The sequence below is a fragment of the Naegleria gruberi genome (genome assembly GCF_000004985.1).
Source record: "Naegleria gruberi genomic scaffold NAEGRscaffold_11, whole genome shotgun sequence".
Classification (NCBI taxonomy): Eukaryota; Heterolobosea; class Eutetramitea; order Acrasida; family Naegleriidae; genus Naegleria; species Naegleria gruberi.
The window spans coordinates 529,867-551,279 of record NW_003163316.1 but is presented as its reverse complement, the minus strand read 5'-3'; the positions used below and the strand labels follow the sequence as shown (position 1 = coordinate 551,279).

The 21,413-nt window shown below is 34.3% G+C and overlaps 9 protein-coding genes across 9 annotated transcripts; 5 read left to right on the top strand and 4 right to left on the bottom strand.

The window, feature by feature from the left end:
* Positions 1-672: 672 nt before the first annotated feature.
* Positions 673-2,682, bottom strand: NAEGRDRAFT_64846 (uncharacterized protein; the record flags this gene model as incomplete). Its single annotated transcript, XM_002679968.1, has 1 exon — positions 673-2,682. The coding sequence occupies one exon, from the start codon at positions 2,680-2,682 to the stop codon at positions 673-675; it is 2,010 nt and encodes a 669-aa protein (XP_002680014.1).
* A 556-nt stretch (positions 2,683-3,238) lies between these two features.
* Positions 3,239-7,819, bottom strand: NAEGRDRAFT_64845 (uncharacterized protein; the record flags this gene model as incomplete). The annotated part of the gene is made up of 1 exon (XM_002679967.1): positions 3,239-7,819. One exon carries the CDS (start codon positions 7,817-7,819, stop codon positions 3,239-3,241), a length of 4,581 nt encoding a protein of 1,526 aa, XP_002680013.1.
* A 184-nt stretch (positions 7,820-8,003) lies between these two features.
* On the top strand, positions 8,004-9,134 carry NAEGRDRAFT_64844 (uncharacterized protein; the record flags this gene model as incomplete). The annotated part of the gene is made up of 1 exon (XM_002680099.1): positions 8,004-9,134. One exon carries the CDS (start codon positions 8,004-8,006, stop codon positions 9,132-9,134), a length of 1,131 nt encoding a protein of 376 aa, XP_002680145.1.
* Positions 9,135-9,521: 387 nt separating this feature from the next.
* On the top strand, positions 9,522-10,463 carry NAEGRDRAFT_31803 (uncharacterized protein; the record flags this gene model as incomplete). Its single annotated transcript, XM_002680098.1, has 4 exons — positions 9,522-9,713; positions 9,813-9,844; positions 9,895-10,067; positions 10,156-10,463. The coding sequence occupies 4 exons, from the start codon at positions 9,522-9,524 to the stop codon at positions 10,461-10,463; spliced, it is 705 nt and encodes a 234-aa protein (XP_002680144.1).
* A 65-nt stretch (positions 10,464-10,528) lies between these two features.
* Positions 10,529-11,166, bottom strand: NAEGRDRAFT_64842 (uncharacterized protein; the record flags this gene model as incomplete). Its single annotated transcript, XM_002679966.1, has 2 exons — positions 10,529-10,838; positions 10,880-11,166. 2 exons carry the CDS (start codon positions 11,164-11,166, stop codon positions 10,529-10,531), a joined length of 597 nt encoding a protein of 198 aa, XP_002680012.1.
* Positions 11,167-12,035: 869 nt separating this feature from the next.
* NAEGRDRAFT_64841 (uncharacterized protein) lies at positions 12,036-12,716 on the top strand (the record flags this gene model as incomplete). Its single annotated transcript, XM_002680097.1, has 1 exon — positions 12,036-12,716. The coding sequence occupies one exon, from the start codon at positions 12,036-12,038 to the stop codon at positions 12,714-12,716; it is 681 nt and encodes a 226-aa protein (XP_002680143.1).
* A 953-nt stretch (positions 12,717-13,669) lies between these two features.
* Positions 13,670-16,462, top strand: NAEGRDRAFT_64840 (uncharacterized protein; the record flags this gene model as incomplete). The annotated part of the gene is made up of 1 exon (XM_002680096.1): positions 13,670-16,462. One exon carries the CDS (start codon positions 13,670-13,672, stop codon positions 16,460-16,462), a length of 2,793 nt encoding a protein of 930 aa, XP_002680142.1.
* A 759-nt stretch (positions 16,463-17,221) lies between these two features.
* NAEGRDRAFT_2526 (uncharacterized protein) lies at positions 17,222-18,133 on the top strand (the record flags this gene model as incomplete). Its single annotated transcript, XM_002680095.1, has 1 exon — positions 17,222-18,133. A coding segment is annotated over one exon (912 nt), but the record flags the coding sequence as incomplete, so codon positions are not given.
* A 96-nt stretch (positions 18,134-18,229) lies between these two features.
* On the bottom strand, positions 18,230-20,860 carry NAEGRDRAFT_64838 (uncharacterized protein; the record flags this gene model as incomplete). Its single annotated transcript, XM_002679965.1, has 1 exon — positions 18,230-20,860. The coding sequence occupies one exon, from the start codon at positions 20,858-20,860 to the stop codon at positions 18,230-18,232; it is 2,631 nt and encodes an 876-aa protein (XP_002680011.1).
* Between the last annotated feature and the right edge of the window lie 553 nt (positions 20,861-21,413).

The following is a 21,413-nucleotide window of genomic DNA, read 5'->3' as shown; positions in this document are numbered from 1 at the left end:
ACTTACATCTTTAAATGTTCCAAAGCCTTGTTTCCAGAAATCTTTTCAGCAAAAGCAGCAGCACACTGAGGAGATCTTTGTTCCGAAAACATACAATAGAAAACAAGAGTGTCCAAAGTGGATGCCTTCTCTTCAACAAGGGTAACAAGAGATGGACACAACTCATCGAAAGAAGAAAATGGTTGATGAATAGATCCCTTAATATGACCTCCTTCATAGTCTTCATCTCTATGATGATCCGATCGTACAATCATGATGATGTTGATTTATAAAATACAACAATAATAATCATACCTTACATCAATAAACAAAGCATTTTCCTTTCCGATCAGAGTAGAAACAGTTTGTAAATCCAACTTTTTAAAAACAGGTTCAGGAACTGATCATCATAATAAACATATTCCGCCATTTAAAATTTGATAATTACCAATAATCTTCAAACCACTTGATGTTGATCTTTTTCTCAAAAGCTTTTCCGTTTGATCTTGAGACATTTTTTAATATTTATTTTTTATTTTAATTCGAGTTCATCATGGCGCCATAATAATAATCAAATTAATTGTAATTAAAAACAAGTTTAATTAAAGAAAATTGAAATAATTGAATCCTTTTGAATTCACTCTCTTCAAATATTTACACAAATTTAACTTTGGGGTATTGATTTTCCAAAATTTACCTATCAAAGTTTTGTTTCCATAGTTTGTAATCCTCAGTGAGAATAAACCTCGAAAAGCTGTCACATAAATTGTTGATACAATCTCGTTGTAAGCTATTTAAAACGTGTGCGCCAGATGCTAAACTAACTCTCTTGCTATTTGCTTGTTCCTCTATTTGAACTTTAGTTCGACCACTAACATTTACATCGAAATTTTCATTCTTCTCAGAGAAGAATTTCGAGTGAATGGTTCGAAGGGTTTTGCTTCTTCTCTTATCTGAAAGTTTCTTGAAATTAGTCTTGACCTTATTGAGCTCCTTCCAAAGAAGTAAATTCTCTTGAGAGCATTCCTGACAACAAAATTCATCAAATAATTGTAAACAAATTGGATCATTAAGACAATGTCTCATTTCATCCTCAGCAGATCTAATTGCACTATTAGAGACTATTGCTGGTTTAGTAATAACAACCGTATACTTGTCTTCATCACTAACGCTTGTCAGAGAGGAAGATGATGTACTTTTACAATCCAAATCAAGTGTATGTGGATTACTTGTAATACTATTGGTTCTCGAGTGTTTAGATGGTTGTTGAGTGTGAAGTGTTTGTTGGGTGCTGTTAGGTTTTTCTTCTTCCATAAGCTGTTTCTTAATTGCCTTTTTGATAATCTTGAGTCTATCCCAAAATTTGGACTTTTTCAAAGTCTCTTTGGATGATGTGTCTTGTGTAGAGGCAGAATCAATTGACTCTATCGAAATAACATTCATTCGACAATCTACACTCTGTAAAAACTCTAAAAAGCTCTCATCTGATGCAACATTGGTGGCACTACTCTCTATTGAAGAGGCCGAAATATCGAGTTGAGCATTCTTAGAATCCTCTATTGGAGGCATACAAGTATTGCTGTTTGCAGAATTCTTCCTCTCTAAAGATCTTCCCCACAAAAAACTTGTCTTGCTTCTCTGCTTGCTTGACCCAGTACCAAATGTGGACTCTTCATTACATGTACTACCACTACTATTATTACTAGAGATTGCAATTCTCTGATCAGAACTATGTCGAGTGATAAAGTTCTTTCTGAATGATGTTTCATTTAAAGAAGATGTATCCAATTTTGGAGTGGTAACACAGTGATGATGTTGATTTGATAGATTTGAAGACGATAAAGATGAAGTAGTTGATGGTGAGGAGGATAGATTATTATGAAATACTAAACCAGTAGCAGAGGCCATACGTGCTATTTGTTGAGCATTTCTATTCTTTACAATAATTTCCCAATCAGTTTCATCATTGGTTACCATTGTTGTTGATGAATTGAAAAAGCTTGAAGATTGATGGGAATTATTTGGAGTCGATGGAAGACTTGACCCATAGGAGGTCACACTCACAGCCGATGAAATCTCTGAATTGACTGGAGAATTATCATTAGATAAATTTAAAGGTAGAACTAACCCTTTAGAATTATCTTGTTTTGTTTCAATAAAGAGTTGAGGTGTATTATTTAATATAATAGAACTACCATCAACAATATTCACCATGTTCATTCGATTATTATTATTATTATTATTATTGCTATTAGAATCTTCCACAATTACTATATCATTATTAAATACAATATTATTACTATTAGTTGTATTTACTTCTTGTTGCTGCTGCTGATTATCAGTTTTGTCATAATTGAATGTCATGTCTAAATTAGTTAGTAGTGGAGGAGTACAAGTAATAGCAACAACAGGTGATGATGATAATTCGTGTTGTTGACCGATAATATGTTGTTGTTGATGAGGAAGATTATTCGTAATTGTCGACATTTCTTTATCCATCGCCGACTGATGATCGTCAATATCCTGCAGACAAATATCCTCATCATGATGTAAAAGCAAATCTACAAGAATTGGTTCTCCTCTCATGAATAAATCTATACTTGTTGTTGTGGCTGGACGACTTGAAGATGATGATGAATCATTTAGAGTTGTAATGAAATTGTCATGGAAATTGGGCTCGGTTATTGATGTCCTAACCGACATGGTCTTGTTGTTGTTCAGTTGTTGTTAGCAGTGGATTTTGACCTGTCACTAATCAGCACAATAAACAGAAGGTATTTTTTAAGCGTTGGATTGTAATTTTCAAAATACCGTTCATAGTTCAAGAATGGCTTCTTTGCATCCAAAAACTATTTCGTACCTGGCAAGCAATAGGGCATTAGTTCGCGATTATTAATGTATGAAGTGGCAACTACTACTATTAACCAATCTATTGATCCGAAGTAATATCATCACTATTGCACATGATAAGGCACAAAACCATCATCATTGCAAATAATAACAGATATTGAATATTTCTTCCTTTTCCAGAGAATATTTCCTTATAATGGGCACAACCTATAAAAATGGTTTTAGAGCAAGCATCCCAATACATTATTCAAGCCCACACCATTTCGCAGTGGTCATTAAACTAGCAATAACTGGACTGAAAGGTTCCTTATCTGTGTGGAAATTTTTTACAGTTTTTTAAAATATTAAATAATAATATTAAGGAATTATCAATTCTTCTAATTAATAGAGCGAGAGGTGCTTGGAATGTTTATTTCAATTCATAAGCAGCTTGAGAGTGAGGATGTAAGTGTGCAATTCTATTTCTCCTTTTCCTACCAAATAGTAATGAAGATACTCTATCTAGGAAGGTTGGAGAGGCTTTTCTTCGTTCTTCCTTACGTTCATCTGCCAAAATAACATCTCTCAAAAAGACAGATGGCTGACCAACTAGCATTTGCCAGAATTTTAAGAATAATGCACCAAGTGAAAGCACTCCCATAGCTCCACCTACATCAGTCATTAAATCCAGCAAGACTGATGATTCAGCAATGAGAAAGACTTGATTACTCTGGGTAAGATCGATTTGAATAATATAATTCAAGACAAGCTTATTTCTGTTGGAAAAATCTAAAGCTGTCTTGGAAACACTAGTACTATCAATTGATAATTTCACCTCCTTAATGTCAGCATTTCCAGTAAATCCTGAGGAATATACGCTTGTAGCTCTCAGAGTAGCTCTAAAATCGAATTCGTATCCTGGACTCAAAATTAGTTTGTCATTCGTATTGTACTCTCCCAATGTAGAAAGATCCCACTTGATGGTGAGAGGAGAGGTGAAGACCTTTCGAGCATATTGTTGAGCTCCTTCTGCATTTTTAGCATTCTCTCGAAAGGTATATCTCCAAGATCCTGTTTCTTTCAAAATTCCAGAAAATATATCTTGTAAAATGCCATCTCCATACTTGACAATATCTTCTCCACAAAACGGAGACAGGTCAATCTTCACTTCAAAATCAAGTATTGGAGAATGGGCAGGTATTCCAGCATCATCAAGAGACCTACCTAAAAAGTTCAATCTTCCATTGAATATATTGGATGTAGAATTTGAATTCACATTGAACCCTTTGGTAAATTCAGCATCAACATCATTGGAACTGGAATCATGTTGAAAATGATACTCCTGAGAGAATGAGTATTTATACTCAACTTCTGTTGCACCACCTAGTGCAATGTCTTTTTCTAGTGAATTACCCATAGTTTTCCACTTGTTATTCAATTGAAAGAGATGATCAAATTCAAACTTGTATGTAGGCTCTGCATCTAGAAATGATATTGATGGGCAAAAATCTTGTTCAGGATATTCAGTACAATCCTTGGTGGCCTCTAATGAGCATGTGAAATAATGTTGTCTCTGAGGATCTATTTTAAAATCAGGAAATGATGAATTGAGAAGAAAAGAGTGCTCTCTTGGACATAAATCGAGTGGGGTAGCACTAGTAGTAGATGTTTTGAATGTTTTCCTTATAGGAACCACAAATAAAGCATACTCAATTTGCAAAGAAGTCAAAGGTTGGTAGCTCACAGACTTCCATCTATCACCAGGATCATACATGTTAAACTTGTAATTTTCCTGAAAATATTCAATATCAATAGAGCTGGAACCAACATAGATGTCCTCGGTGAAAAACTCAATAATGGAACCTATCGAAAAGTAGGATTTCAATTCAGTTTGGGTTATAATTTCTAGTGAGGTGTTACTAGTAATAGTTAAAATTGAAAAGGTAGACTCTTGAATTAGGGAGAAGTCGTGGATAGATTTTCTCACCACAAACTTTTGCCCACCTGTTGGTGATTGTTTTGAGGGCATTATGGTTTCAATAGTTATTCTAGTTCCATTAATAAAAGTAATGGTGTACAAATTCATAGAGATGTCAACAGCCTTCTGCAATGTCAAATGTTGGTAATTTCCCATATCTACCAGACTTTCAATTTGAACCATGAGAGGTTGTTGATTTATCTTGTCAAGTACCACATCTTCTGAAAATGTTTTTCCAACATAAAATTGAACAGAGCTGGGTATTATCCGTTGAGAAAATTCCAATCCAAATTCCTTTGAAACTATTAGGGATTTAGAGAAGGGGTTGTAGGAGACAACTCTTCCGAAAGATGCTAACTTCTCATGGTCTTTTCCTATGCAAATGGTTTGGATATTAAAAGCTGAAGAACCAAACAATTCATTCTTTGAGCTTAAATATTTGGCACTGTTAATTGAACTTGTTTCAGAAACGTTCATTAATTTTGTTTTCATGCCCCGATTAATTGACACCATCGCAAGTTCTTCAAATTGGGAAATAATGGTAGGGAATGGCATTTCTCCTACTTTGGTTCTTATTGGAAAACAAATACTTGTATCAGACTCTATTTTCTTCAAATAATCAATGCCAAAAACATATCCTTTTGGGGCAACTTGGCACATAAATCTCGAGTTGTGGCTGCTGTATGTAGATTGTTCATTATTGATATTGTAACCTTCACATTCAGAGCAGTATTTTCCTCCACCAGATTTGTAAAAATCGTTTGTTGTTCCAAAAAATCCTGTTACCTTCTTTTGTCCAAATGTTGATGCCTTATACAGGCATGGTTTACTACCTTGGATGAAAGAAGGTGAAATGCACTGGCCACTATTTGAGCACAGTAATCCCTTAGAGGTACATGATACTTTGGATAATTTAGAGATTGGATTTTCAGAGTTGAAAAGGTTCGGAAGTATAGTATTGCAATCAATGTCCCTTACTGTGAGTGTATCGTTGACAAAGCCACAGTCGCAATCACAAAAACCATCTCCATACTTTTCGGGGGAGCACTTCCACAAACCTTGTTGTATCCAATTGATTGGTAAAGCTTTTGGTAAATTAGTTAGTGTTTGATAATTTGCTACCTGCTCTTGAAAATCATCAGGTGCATAAATATCAACATCTGCAAATGGAATTGATGTGGATCTTTCAACATTGAATAACACAGCTCTATAATCATCTGTGTTATTATTACCTTGAGTTATTTCCATACTTGAAACAGTTACAACCTCTGAATGTCCTGAAAATCCTGCAATAATCATGTAGAATGGTGGCTGTTGTGATAAATCACCTTTAACAAATCCCAATACAGTAGTATCATTCTCTCCCAAATTATTGGAAATAATTCTGACATCTGTTGGAAATAATTTTTTTCGAATGAAGGAGTTATTGAGAATTAACCTAGGGTTGGTTTGAGAGCTTTCATCTATATCTTGCTCGTAATCGTCACAAATAAGCTTGTTACTAGTATATACAAAGTTGTTCATGTAATTAATTATAAAGGTCCATTCGTTAAAGAGAGGCAAAGATATCCCTCTATCGAGAAATATCTGGGCAATATTTCTCAAATTTCCATTGACTGATTTTTTCTGAAGAAAGGAAACCAAGTTCGATGTTGTAAAGTTTGTTGTGAGGTAAAATTGGCTATTGGAAATGCCTTCACTCAGTACTTTAGGAGAAGCTCTCTCTGTCTCATTAGGGATAATATTTGACATTGCCCAAGTGGAAGAATCAGTTGCAAAATAAACATCCTCGTGTGACTGTAATTGATGTTCAAAAATTATATTTCCATACTCATCAACATCTTCCAATAGCGCAAGAATACCAGAGTTTATCATTCCAATCTGAAGTTGACAAGGTTTGATTCCTCTCAAATTATCCAAAAATCTCAAATATAAATGAACTGTATGCTCAATAAAATCCTTATCCTGATTTGATTGAATATATAATGCCTCAGCAGGATCCAGAATTGAAGAAACTGTAGACGTTTTTGTTGAAAAAGTATTCACCGAGTCAAATCCTGTTTCAGCATCTCTATTTCTAGGAAAAAAAGAATTCAATCCAATATTAGCATTTCCAAAAATTGATTTCGTTAAGGGTTTCCGCAGAGTAAAACTCTCACTTGGACTCAATGTTGAAAATGTCTTTTCCAATCCATACATATCAATGATGTCAATCCTCTGTAACGAAGGACCGTCCTCAGCCCTCTCAAAAAACAAAATCTTACTCGAGACATTCATTTGTAATGTTGGAATATCCATAAAATACATTGATCCAGATCTATTATAATTTATAGATATTATATCGCCAATATCTTCAGACCTAGTCATACTCAATACCTTATACATTTTCCAAGCAATTAATACTATTACAATAAACCTCATAATTACAGAGACGAAAGACCCCATCACTGTCTTTCTTCGGATTTGAGGACCATCAATCCCTTCACCATATGCATCAAATATCTTTAAAAAATTTTCAACTCTCTTCCTCACTAAATGTCCAATAATTCTTCTGTCTTTTTTTTTTCTTTCCTTTTCCGTTTCTCGAGCCGAATGTTCGAATAAATGATCGAATTCATTTGTTTTTATAATTGTTGCTGAGGCAGTCATGAATTGTTGCTCACTGTGAGCCATTACTTGTGCATGTTTATCATTTTCATATTTAATCGTACTTGCATGACTCCCGGTACTGCTTCCTGTTGTTTCAATTTCAATTTGATCCTCATTTTCAACATCGTCAGCAACACCATCCACAGGAGGTTGTGAAGAAGAATATGAACTTTTACTATTACTCCTAGGTATCCTATCCACTATTACTTGTTCCGATATATTGTTATTATCATTAAATGTCCCTAAATTTTCATTACTTGTTTTTTTAGGTACATTAAAAACCTCAAACTCTATATCCTCATCATCGTCCATAACCGATGGTGGTCTCGGTAACTGTTGAATTGTTGTAGCTGAGGTCGGGATGGAACATTCGGGTTGTTCCATTTTTTAAGGTTGTTGTTGGTTCCAATTTTTGGCGCCAATTTCATCTACAAGTTCAACCTCTTATGCGTAATGGCCTAATGAATTATTTCAACATCATTTGATGATAATTTAAATAATTATTTAAAAAAATGTATTGATGGAAGAACGACGCGAACAATTGGATTCTTCGAGAGGAGAAGATAAAATGTCGGAAGAGGTAAAGAAGAGAATGGAAAATATTAGGAGGAAGAAGAGGAAAACATTACCATCATCCAATTTGCAAATTATTGAATATTTGGTGAATGAAGAATTATTTCTAAAACATGTGATGAATGTGGAGAGTATTGGAAAACAAATGGTGGATATTCATATTACAAGTAATCATCAATTACGGAATTGTGAAAATAATAACAATAATTTGAATCTAGTAAATAGTCCTTCGTCAAATATTGAAAATAACATAATGATGATGGAAGAACAAGTGAAAATTGATATGGCTGACAGTGTCATCGAACATTCCTGTTCTGCAACTGATGAAGCCTATTTTTTAAATATTTGGATAGGAGTTTCACAATTAGAATATCCTTGTAAAAAGTTAATTACCAATACTTTGTTTAGAGGGAATTTAATAGGAGTCAATCATCCTTTTATTATTATTGGACCTTACAAGATAGATTGGAACGATTCAAGTTTTGTCAAATTAAAATGTGACATGTTTAGAGCTGCATCCGCTGTAATGTGTTACCAATATCATACAATTAGAGGCAGAGAAAATGTAAAGAATGCAATCACAACTATTGCAACAGTGTGTACTTATTGGAACAGCTACAAACAATTTGCCAAGCTCTCCTGTAATTGTCATCACTTTATCAAGTATTTATTGAAAGAGTTGAGTATTGAAGATGATTTCACTCAAACACATCCAACTCTTGTCTATATTCTCGATAGGATGAAATTGGTAAAGCATGAAAGAATTATACCATGGAAATTTCAATCAGATAATGGTGCACGAATGGATTTCATCAAAACAGTTAAAGATAATGGTATTGTAGTATCTTGTACTCCAAACCAAGAATATTTAGAATTCATTGTAAACAATCTGAACCAATTGAAATTACTACACAACCTATTTGATTCCCATAAGAAATCCACAACCTTTGAAACAGAAGAACTCGAGCACGTTAATGAAATTGATTGTTGCATTGATTCCTATCTAAGAGGGTATCAGCTCAGAAACCAAACCATGAAGCCATTGGATTATTCTCAAATTAATCAATTTACTTCTCAGTCTCAACAATTGGAATATCCTCTATTGAATGGCTTTTTTGATTGGTAATAATCCAATCTGTAATGTATTCATTATTATTACAATAACAAATCGCACATTCCTATCCACACTACATTGTATCAACTGTTTATCATGTTTCACTCATCATAAAAAATGTCTCGTTTTCTTTCCAGAACAAGTTGTGCATCCGTTATTCACAATCTATCAAAGAATACATCATCATTAATTAAATCTTCATATTGCAAATTATTTTCATCATCACAACATGGGATGGGTGGATTTTCTAACATTAGAAGAAATTACAATGTAGCACAATATGTGGATATTAATGATCAAAGAGTAATGGTGAAAATGGACAGTCAATTAGAAGTTAAAGCATGTACAAAAATTGAGAATATCATTGCGAGTCCACAATTTAATAATTGGCTCGTCAATATGAAGAAATCAATTGAAGATTACAGATCTTTACATTCGACACCTAATCCCGAATTAATTGCTCCAGGTGCAGAGTGGAAAGATCTCTTCATTAAGGACATTGAAATACAATCTATTGATACATTCGGAACAAGATTTCAAATTGGTTTTGTAAAGTTTAAAGTTAATATTTTCATCAAGGTAATTAGAACAGTTCAAAAGACTGTTCAAGTTGGAACACCACTCTCCAAACATGGATCCAGTAATACATCAGCTACCTATACCAAAATTGTTACACAAAATGAAGAAGAGTTAGTTCCATTACCAGGAATTGTATTTGCTAGGTAGGTTTAATCCGTAAATATTTATGAACCATTCGAAATGATTTACATAGAGGAGGATCTGTTGGAATTCTTATAGTGTTGGAATGTGAAGGAAAGGAATATTTACTGTTAGTGCAACAACCAAGAATTCCGATTGGTACTTTGAAATCTGTTGAATTACCAGCTGGTTCTCTTGATGATAATGGAAATTTTTCTGGTGTTGCTGCAAAGGAAGTAAAAGAAGGTATGTGTTAAATTAATCCCAACTATTTAAATAATTATTCAAATATTTTCAATTTCACTGGTGAATGTATTATTAATTAATTTATTAGAAACTGGAATTGAAATTAAAGATACTGAACTTGTAGATTTGACAGAATTATGCTTTGGAAGTGGCTCTCCATTCCCAGGTCATTATTTGAGTCCTGGTGGTAGTGATGAATTTATGAGATTCTTCCTTTACAAGACTTCAATCTCTAGAGAGGAATTGAATTCACTCAAAGGTAAATTCACAGGTTCAGAGAATGAAAACGAGTTTATAACTCTGAGAGTTATTCCAATTGATGAGGCACCAAGAATCACGCCAGATGCTAAATTAATTCTTGCCCTCCACTTTTATTCCAATTACTATAAAAAGTAGAAATTGTAACTTTATTTCCTTGTATAAAATTGCTCCTTTACATATTGAATATTTTAATATTCAATTTATTTTTCCTTCAAAGTTTCGTCATGGAAAACAAAACTGCTGACTCTGGTCATGATATCATCTCTAGTGTCACCACTGGCAGAAATTGAATAATCAGCATTAACAAATTTGGCATAATCATCCTTAGTCATTCTGAATTTTGGATCAGCAGTTTCAATATCAACATGTAAAATGTCCTTAAAGTATCTGGCAGTCGAAACAGCACCATTCTTATCAAATGTGCACATTCTCACAATACCTCTGCCGATAAATCTCTTACCAACATAAAAGTTTTGTTGTACGTATAACCATTTCTCATCGGCACCACAGCTTAATAAACAATGAATAAACAATGAATTATGAATACTTACACATTGGTTACAATTCTGACCTTATCAAATAAATTGGCACTTCTTCTAAATTGGAAACTAACTCCAGCAACAACCCATCCATAGCCCTTTCTTCTACATCTATTAAAAACATTGGCATGTTTCAAAATCATATCAAATCTGGCGTGTTCCATGAAGGAAAGATATTGAGCATTGTTAAGGTGAAAGTTCATATCCAAATCGTATGGTAAAACTCTCATTTCATAAATGTGGTCGGCATCATATGGAAGACTATTCTTTTCATAATAATCATCAAACAGGAATGCCATGATGAGCACATATAATGTTCGGATCCAATAAATCATATTGTATTATATAGGTATATTGTTGTTTTTTTGATGAATTATAATTCTCCAAATTTTGTGTCTACTTCAATGACACTATCATCATCGCCAATTACTCGACATCCACTTTTCGCTAGTTTGTGTATCCGATGAAGAATCATTACGGACGGATAGCAAATGTACAGAATTTTTTTTTGTCCTAAGAGTGCGAACGATAGCACTATTGTTTATTGAATTTAAATGGTACATGATAATATATTAATAGTATTATAAATATCTTAAATATGTTCGATGCCTTAGATCAAGAGGTTCGGGTTAATTGGGCCGGTATAATTAGTGTGTAAGAAATTCTTTGATTCATATGTTTACTTCAAAGTTTACTCATTGATGGGTAAAAAGACAAATTTTCTTTTTCTTCCAAACTTTATCATGTTACTCACGATCGATTGATGAAAATTATTAAGGGCATTGAGCCAAAGTTCTGATTGCTTTATAGTAAGGTGTGAGTAATACAAATCGATACCGTACAAGACACAGTAATGGCACTACTTATCTCTTCTAAAAAACTTGCGCTCCACAATCAAGCAATCAGATAGAATATCTTCACTTATTGGATGCCAGTTATTTGATATATGTTATCTGATTGCTTGATATTTGAATTGAGATGTATCGTCTCAATCATTTCATTCAAGAGTAACATAGAAATGTTTGTGAAATTGTGAAACAATTTATTGGATAATTTCAAAGGAAGGTACGGAACAACAACAATTCATTGTAACAAACTGCCCACTACTGTATCAAAATAGATTTTAAGCGAATTTACTGCAAATATCCCACCATATCATCTCTAAAAAATGTTCACCTCCAATAGCATCCACAAGGCAATTTCTCTCCTTGCTCTCCTCTGTTGCATTATTTGTTTGAGCAGCTTTTCATTGGCTGTTCCAGTCAATAGAAAGGGAAACTTTGTTCAGATCTATAAATTCCTTCGTCCTGGCTGTCTCATTAAAGATTTGAATACTGTCGAATTGTTCCATGCTACCAGTATGTGTTACAGGGAAAAGTATGGTTGGTCAAACTCAGTTTGTAATGGTGATTATGGAATAGTCCAATCACTCTGTACTAAGGGATGTGGAAGATGTGATTCCACTAGAAATGTCAAAGTTAAGGGATGTGTTAACACTGCCACTGAATCTACCTTGACAGCTTGTGGACCATTGGTTATTGATATTCCAGATGACATGTTGTGGAGACTCAGCTATCCATGGGGTGATTATGCTTCCAGTTGTGATGTTGATAAACTTGCTCCAATTAATGTTGTCAGTGCTAAGGGTCAACGAATTAATTCATGTGGTCCAGTTGCAAATTCATTCTCTGGTGAATACTCAACTACCACTTGTACTAATTCCTATTTTACAACCACTACTTATAAGGATTCTGGTTGTAAGAAACCTGTTGGAGGATATTATGGCAGCAGTACTGGTTTGTTGAGATGTGAGAGATATTCTGATTTCAAGTATACTTGTAATGTTTAAATAAATTGAAATATTTACATGTAATCTTTACAAAAGGAACCAGTTCTTCTTTTTTGCCACTGTTCAAAAGAGTTCAGTTTCATTGTGTCAATTTCAACAAAATGTCATCTTTCAGGATAATATTAATTCTAAAGTTCAATATTAAAGAAAGGTTAAAAATTTAAATATTTACAATTTATTTGAATATTTGAGATAATAACTTAACAAAGACCAAACATGATTCTTAGTCGTTCACCGTTCAACACTATTTTCCTTTCATTTCGAATATGGCAACAACCTAATTTTAAATGTTTCAGAAAACGTGAATAGGTTCCATTTTAATATTTATGTTGTTGGGCACAATACAACTTTATTCTTGTCATGTGTTGAAATATAATAGCAACTTTGCCGAAACCCTGCATGCATTAATTAAAAAATCCCACAAGATATTCGAAAGCTCTCATTTCTCATCATCAACAATTAACCTTTGCAAAACAGCAGATAAACAATAACTTTACTGTTTGAGTAATTAAAGTAACTGTGGTTAAATTTAACAACAAGAATAACATCGGCCATCGGATACGAAGACTTGTATTTTTAATAAGGAGTTTTATTCGATACATACCAATTTCATACGTTTTCGTCCAACCATCAAGACTTGTTATCCACCTTTCAAGTCTCACTTTAAAAAAACGTTATCATCAAAATAGTTCACGCCCCACAAGCCAGCACATACAATGAGCAGGCATAATTTTGTTCGAAACATTTCGAATACATTTTCATCATCATTATTTCTTCTTCTTCTTTTAATAGTATGGCATCAAACAATAATAATACAGGCTTCTCCACTGACCAATTTTGCGAGTAATTGTCGAATGCCAATAGAAACATACAACAAACTCACCTCAAGCCACGAATACAAGTTTCTTCCAAATGTTTACGGAAATTGGAAACTATTAGGTTCACTCACGGATATGCAAAAAAGGACCACTCCAGCAGGTACCATCGTTGATTGTCCAACCAGCATTGAAGTTACAATGATTACAGTTACAGCCAACATTCTGAGACAAACACTCTTTGGATTGTCCATCAATATCATTAATAATTCGACTTTTTATGAAACTAATTTGTGGGCAATGGCTTATCAACCTCGATTGGCTCCACTCTATTTTGAATTATTTACAGATATTGATTTTAATACGACAGAATCATCTACTTCTACTTCTCTCACCATGAATAATACATCTAATAATGATAATAATACTAATAATAATAGTAGAGGTATTAGAGGTATTGCTGAAGATAGTAGTACAGTCAATGTTGAGGCAGGAGAGGTCAGAAGAATTGCCCTCGTAGGTCAGCAATTGGTTATCAATTCCACAACAAATATTGGAATGAATGATGGTATTATTATTAATGAACCACAAATGAAAAATCCACTCACTGACTATGTCTATATTAAACCGGTGAGAATAAGAAAGGCATTCTTTGGTACTGAGTTTACTGTGCAGGCGAAATTGGAGGATTTACTTCGTTCTGCATTGGAACATCCAATGGATGAGGGTGATAGGGTTGAAAGTGTTCCAACGCTAAGTGAATTATTGGTTTCGAATTTGGGAACTCAATTCGAATTCAAGGTTTATGCTTCTAAAAATTCTCAAGTTCAATTTCCACTTCCAACGAATGTAATCTTTGGAGATAGCAATGTATTTTTTGAAGATACTGTTTCCCTAAATTCTGATCTTGAAGATCCAACACTGACCATGCAGAGAAGAGTTGTCAGTGCCAACTATGCCATCTCTACATTGGTTGTAGTTGTGAATGGAATCACTGGATTGATTATTCTCTTCTTTTTAATTTATTTCAGGAAAACTGAACCTAGAGCTTCGAGAGGATATTTGCCATACCTTGTACTCTTCCAGGTTGTTATTAATTTTTGTAGAGTTTTGTTGCAATCGTTTTGGGGAGAAGAATACTTGCTCATGATATTTACATTCATAACATTTGGTTTACTCAGTGGATCTTATCTGATCTATTTTATGAATACTCTCTTCTTCTTTTATAAGAGAAAGGTCTATGCTGAAATGTACAACAAACTGAAACGTGAATCATTTGAGAGGAAGAATCAATCAAGTGGATCTTCATCCCTTGCTCAACTCAATAACTCTCCTTCAAGTTCAGGGTCTAATGACAAACCAATTGGAGAGAGAAAGGGATCCGATGCCAGCTCACTCAATACTTCAGAAAAAGCTAAGCAGTTAACATTCCGTTGGGCTAGATCCAAGAAGGTCAAGATTTTCACAGTAACCTTTATGGCTATTGTCTTGATTATTATCTACTCGATCATTATTCCTCTCCTTTTTACTGTTCCAGCTCCGAATGTTTTGATTGCCATTCAAGCAATTGGTGGCTTATTGGTTGCATTTGCAGTCTTCTTGGTAATTGTTGCCTTTAGTATTGATATAGTGGCCAATAAGAAACTCATATTAGGCTGTAAATTGAAGGCATACTTTGTGAGAAATGACAGACTCTACTATAGATTGGAAATGCTTGTTCACATCATTTCAATTGTCTTTTATGTTTCTATGGGTGTGGTTAGATCCATTGCCATGTCCAGAACTGACGATATGGTCGTTCTCCTCTCCAATACCTATGCTCCTTCTGTCATTTTGGCCACATTTGTTGCATTGCCACTTGAATTGATCGCCATCTTTTTGGAACTGATGGCCTCTGGTGGTGGATTCATTTGTCTCATGACACTCTATGAGAGAATTCGTTTGAGTAATCAGTGTGCTGAAGGAATTGGATTTTTGTTCGATAGATATGCCGATCACAATGATGATAACCTTAAAGAAACAAGTATTGAACTTGATGCAGGTGAAATTATCAAATTTAGAACAATTAGAAACTCTCCATATCTTGACTTGTTGGGAGATGAATTGGCCAGATTATTCATTGATGAGAAGGGATTTGAACTCATTAGACAATACGCTAAAACTGAATTCTCCATTGAAAATCTTGCATTTATCAGTGATATGGAAAAGGTCTATACTCAATTATTCATGGCTGTAGCTCGTCCTAGATCCATAACTGGTAAATCACCATCCTCAGATCGCCCATTCTATCGTCCACTATTGAAACAAAATTTAACAGAGGAAGAAATTGCCAAGGCCACAACAGAACTCAGAGAAAACATTTACAACACATACATTCCTGATAATGCTCCAATGACTGTCAATTTGTCAAGTTTTTCTAAGACTATTTTCAACAAGTGGGCTGCCAAGGATTTCTTCACTGATGACTATCTCAAGAGCGAATATTTTGTCAATGATTTGGATATTGTCATTTCAGAGGTTGTGAAGAATTTGAGAGATACCTTCCGTCGTCTCCAGCTCACTGCCGAATATAAGGAATGGTTTGAGATTGTTAAGAAGAATTCAGTTTCACTTCAGGCCATTCAAAAAGCAAAGGCCCTTACCAAATCCTCGAATAGTAATTTAGCAACTATTCCACCATCTACAACCTTAAATGGTCATGGTCACATCAATGGACACACAGTCCAACCCTCTCAAACTCCAACCACTCCAACACCACTCCATAACACCTCACCAGGTGGCACTCCAATCATTGTTGTCACTCCAGCAGCAGATAATGATAAGGACACTGAGCTTAATACCATTCCAACAACAAACAATTCCAATATCACCACCACACAGCCACTACACTACCAACAACATTGGTTCTTCCCAGAGCATTCAAATACTTGATGAAAATCATCATCAAAACTCCAATTCAACTCAAGAAGATGCTACTGCCATGGGAATTGTTGATTCCTCATCATCATCCCTCTATGAAACTCCATCCGACAATAAAGTTTAACACATTCATTCAATATATATTCATACATTCATTATTAATTTCTTCCATTATCTATTCACCTTCTGTTTCTCCCTCTAACCCAATCAATTCCAATCTCTTTCTAGAGAGTGTGTGAATTTCGAGTCGTTATTTTCATTGAATCCAAAAAAAGAGGAAAAAACTCCTCCGAAAGTAAAAGCCGTCGTCCCGAATAGAGTTTCATATAATAATAACAATATATAATTTATAATAATCATTGATATAATATTATTATACTATCTATTACATCATCATTTAATTTAAATATTATATTAAATTCTAAATTATCATCTTTAGTGCCTAATTCTCCAATGACCACCACAAATTCCCAATTATCTTCTCCTTCCTCTTCTCCTAATACCTCCTCCTCCACCACTACCAATAATAATATTAATAATATTAATAATATGAATATTACAAATAATATTAATAATAATTCATTATTATCAAATCCTAATAATCCTAATAATTCAAATAATCCACATCATCATCATGCTCAACATCATGCATTTCTTCCACCTCATCCCTACATGATTCAACAACAAGAACAATCGGATTTAGATGAACAAGATGATAAGGAATTAAGTAATTTACAATCAACAACCAAGAGAGAGAGATTACGTGCTATTGATTTTATTTCTGGATCTATTGCATCTATAGTTTCAGATACATTGTTACAACCATTGGATACAGTGAAAACTAGACAACAATTTGTTGGAGATTTATCAACTTCTAATAGATTTGTTTATAAGAATACTTTGGATGCTTTTATTACAATTGCAAAGACTGAGGGAAGGAGAGGACTTTTTAGAGGATGGGTACCAACGCTTTATGGGAGTTTACCTGCAGGAGCTATCTATTTTGGAACTTATGAATCAATGAAGAGATTACTTTTGGAGAATTCAGAATTCTTGAGAGAACATAAAAATTTTGCGTACATGTTGGCAGGTAGTTCAGCAGAGTTTATGGGATCTTTGGTTTTTGTGCCATCTGAATTGATAAAATGTAGATTTCAAACAAATTCACTTTCATCTGCACAATATTCACAATCTACACTTAAAACTTTTTATCAAGTTGCTAGGAGTGAGGGAATTCGTGGATTATTTAGAGGTTATTCTGCAACAATGGTCAGAGATATTCCATACAGTATGACTCAATTTTTAATTTATGAAGTATTGAAAAATTCAATTTTAAATAGAAAGATGGATCAATACAGAGATGATTTGAAAAATTCAACACTTAAAGACCCACAAGAATCCTTAAAATCTGCTCAGAAATTAACCTTTTCAGAGTCGATAGTTGTTGGTGGTACTGCAGGTGCTATGGCTGCCTCACTGAGTAATCCAATTGATGTCATCAAGACTAGATTACAAACCTCGACAACATTTAAGGGTGGCTTTGTTGCCATGTTCAGAAAGATTAAACAAGATGATGGTTGGAGAGGATTTTTCAAAGGTATCACTCCTAGAGTTATGTGGGTGACACTATCAACTGGTATCATGTTTTCAGTTTTTGAATTTGTTTCACAAAATTTAACAGATATTTGGTTTGAATCTCAACAAAAAGCAGCTGCTGAAAAGGAATAAATTTAATTTATTCATTTAAATTTATTTGTAATGTACATACATGACAGTCTGTTAATAACTATCTCTCAAATTCATAATATGAATGAGTGGTGCGTATTGAGACGAGGTGCCTCTCCAACTAGGTCTCTTGTGAATGGTAATCTTCTTCACTTCTCCTGGCATAAGATGGAAACCATTATCACTCAAATGATCCAAATCAAATTCGAGAGAGGTTTTAGAGGTGGTATCTTGACTGTCATTCTCAATAACAATGTAGGTAAATAACGATGGTGCAGTAGATCCACATTCCAATTCCATTTCCAGAAAGGTATTGGTATCGTCCTCCACAAGAGATGCAACACGCACAGGACTATAGTTGAGAGTGGCCTTTTTCAACTCTGTCAGGAAATGGTAATTGGCAATTGATTCTTGACCTGTTACATCCAATTTGAATTTCAAAAATCCTTTAGTTCTACTCTTTTCAACTTCCTTAATGTCTAGCGAATAAATTATTTGGCTAGATGCTTCTGCAACTTGCTTCTCAATATCAATTACCTTTTTGAGTAATTGTGTACCATTCCCAAAGGAAATCAATTCAATTGTTAACTTGCTCAATTTCAGGGATTGTAATGAATCTGTAGTGAACCAAATATCCAGACAAGCATTCTCCTTATTTTCCACACAAGACAATAGTGAAGGTGCTAGAAAATCTCTTGCATAATATTGTAAAAGTTTCCACTTTCCGTTCCACTCCAAACTTGACCAAGAGTTTCCAACCCAAGCATCATTCAATTGCCAATACAAGACACCAGAACAAATCTTGCTTTGTCTTCTCCAGTGTTCACATGCTGTCTTGATAGAGAGACCTTGTAAGATTTGAGAAATGTACACCAGTTCTTTGAAGCTCTTTGGGAATCTAAATTCTCTAGATACATGTTCCAAAATACACTTATTTCCTACCATATAGCTTCTCTGTCTGAATTCCATCACTGGAGAGGAGATGTTAGCATCTTGTGATTGATCTAGCGAGTTGGGATCATTAATGAATGGAATTAAAGATTCATAACTTGGCAATGATTGAAATCCAAATTCTGAACTAAATCTTGGAGTTACAGTGAGATAATTATCAAATGATTTTCCTCCGTGCCACACCCTCCAATAATGAGCGTCACCTCTAGTGAGATCTTGAGGATTGCCATACTTCATGATACCATTCGATGGGCTGCTAGGCCAATAAGGTCTCGAGTTATCCTCCTTCGATACTACTCTATGCAGAGTATCATAATAGAGCTTATGATAATCGACAAAGAGTCGTTGTTTGTGAGGAGATTCAATACATTCTGGCCAAGAAAGGAGAGCTTCCTCATTCTCGTTATTTCCTGCATACAGAGCAATGCATGGATGATGCTGTAATCTTCTCAATTGTTGAACTGCCTCTACACGACAAGTCTCCAGAAACTCAGGAGAAGATGGATACAGAGAACATGCAAACATCAAGTCATGCCACAACAGAATACCATACTTATCGCACAAGTTATAGAAATGCTCTGATTCATATTGACCACCTCCCCAAACTCTCATACAATTCATGTGGCAATCGTGTGCACTCTTCAAGAGGAATTCCAGGTGATCTTTTCCTTTCATGGAACGTGAAGAGAAACAGTCGGTAGGAATCCAGTTACTTCCCTTGGCATAGATGGGAATTTCATTTACTTTGAATTGGAATTTCTCTCCAAATTCATCTTTAGAAGTATCCAACTCTACTTTTCTAAATCCGAGATTGGTGGATTTGGATTGAGCATTTGGTCCATCAATTATTATTTCAAAATTGTACAGTGCTTGAGATCCATAACCATTAGGATACCACAATTCAACATCTTTCAAAGATTCAATTGCAAAGGTTATAATAAAAGTATTTTCCAACTCTTCATCTTTTGAAATCATCCATTCAGTTACTGTATTAGTTAATTCGAAACCTTCCTTATGCAATTTCCATTGAATGGAATTGATATCCTTTCTCAAATCCTGATAATTCAAATAATTTCCGTGCAAGTAAACTTTTACATTTGCATTCAGAGATTCACAAGTCACAGATCCAACTCTATTAAATTTAAAATCCCTCTGAAATACAGCCACATCCTTAATGAAAGAGGAATATTCCACTTCATTGGATGAAACAACCAAGTAACAAGGTCTGTGAAGGCCAGAAGTGGCAAAACAAGGAGCCCAATCCCATCCAAATGAACATCCCTCCTTTCTCAGAAAATTCCTTCCTCTTGTGTGGAAATCTCGAGTGTAGGAAGGGCAAGGAATTTCATACTGTTCCTCTTCATAATGTCTTTGCAATCGTTCCCTGCATTCCTGTAGAGCTGATTTCAATAAAACCTCAATGGAAAACTCATCACATCCACTCAAGCATTTAGAAACATCCAATGCATAGTATTGAAACATATTATCTACCTGTTTTTCCAATACAACTACTTGTCCATTATCATTTCTTTTTATCTTGATATCTGCGACTGTGTCCACACCTTCAAATACCAAAAACATTGCTCTCTGATTCTTACTATTTACTTTAATCTTACATTCCATCTTCCAATCGGAATTTCCAATCCACAATTGTTTCAACTCTTCAAATCTATAATATGGATTTCCAATCCGATGATCAACATCATGGTTATGATGATCATCATACAAAATCATATGAACCGTATTTGAAATTCCATCATGATTAAATTTAATATTTTCATATTGACTTTTCTAACCACCATCATCATCATCACCATACAACCATCATTACATATATACTTAAATTTTATTAAGCTTACCTCAAGAGTTTCATCATTTGTAAATTCGGGAATTAATTCTTGATCAATATGATTTTTCATCAAATCTCTTCCGTTCCGATAATTTACAAGGGAGAGCGACCATTCACATGATTGAATGATGAATTCATTGTTCTTCTGATCACTATCACTAACTGTGCCTTGTTTTGATGCTAATGGAATGAAGAGAAGATTTCGCATTTTTTTAATACTCCTTTACAAATAATTAAACAATATGTATAGTCCAATATTAATATTCGATACAACAGGGGTAACAGTTGAGAGTGCACATCAGAGGAATCAAATTCACTTTACAACAGAATGATTCGTATTTACTGTTCGAAAGGGTTATTCGCTTTGTTGTTGGTGACACACTTTGAAAAAACGCGAAAAAACCAATTTCTGTAATGGAAATCGCTCCAAATGAAGGT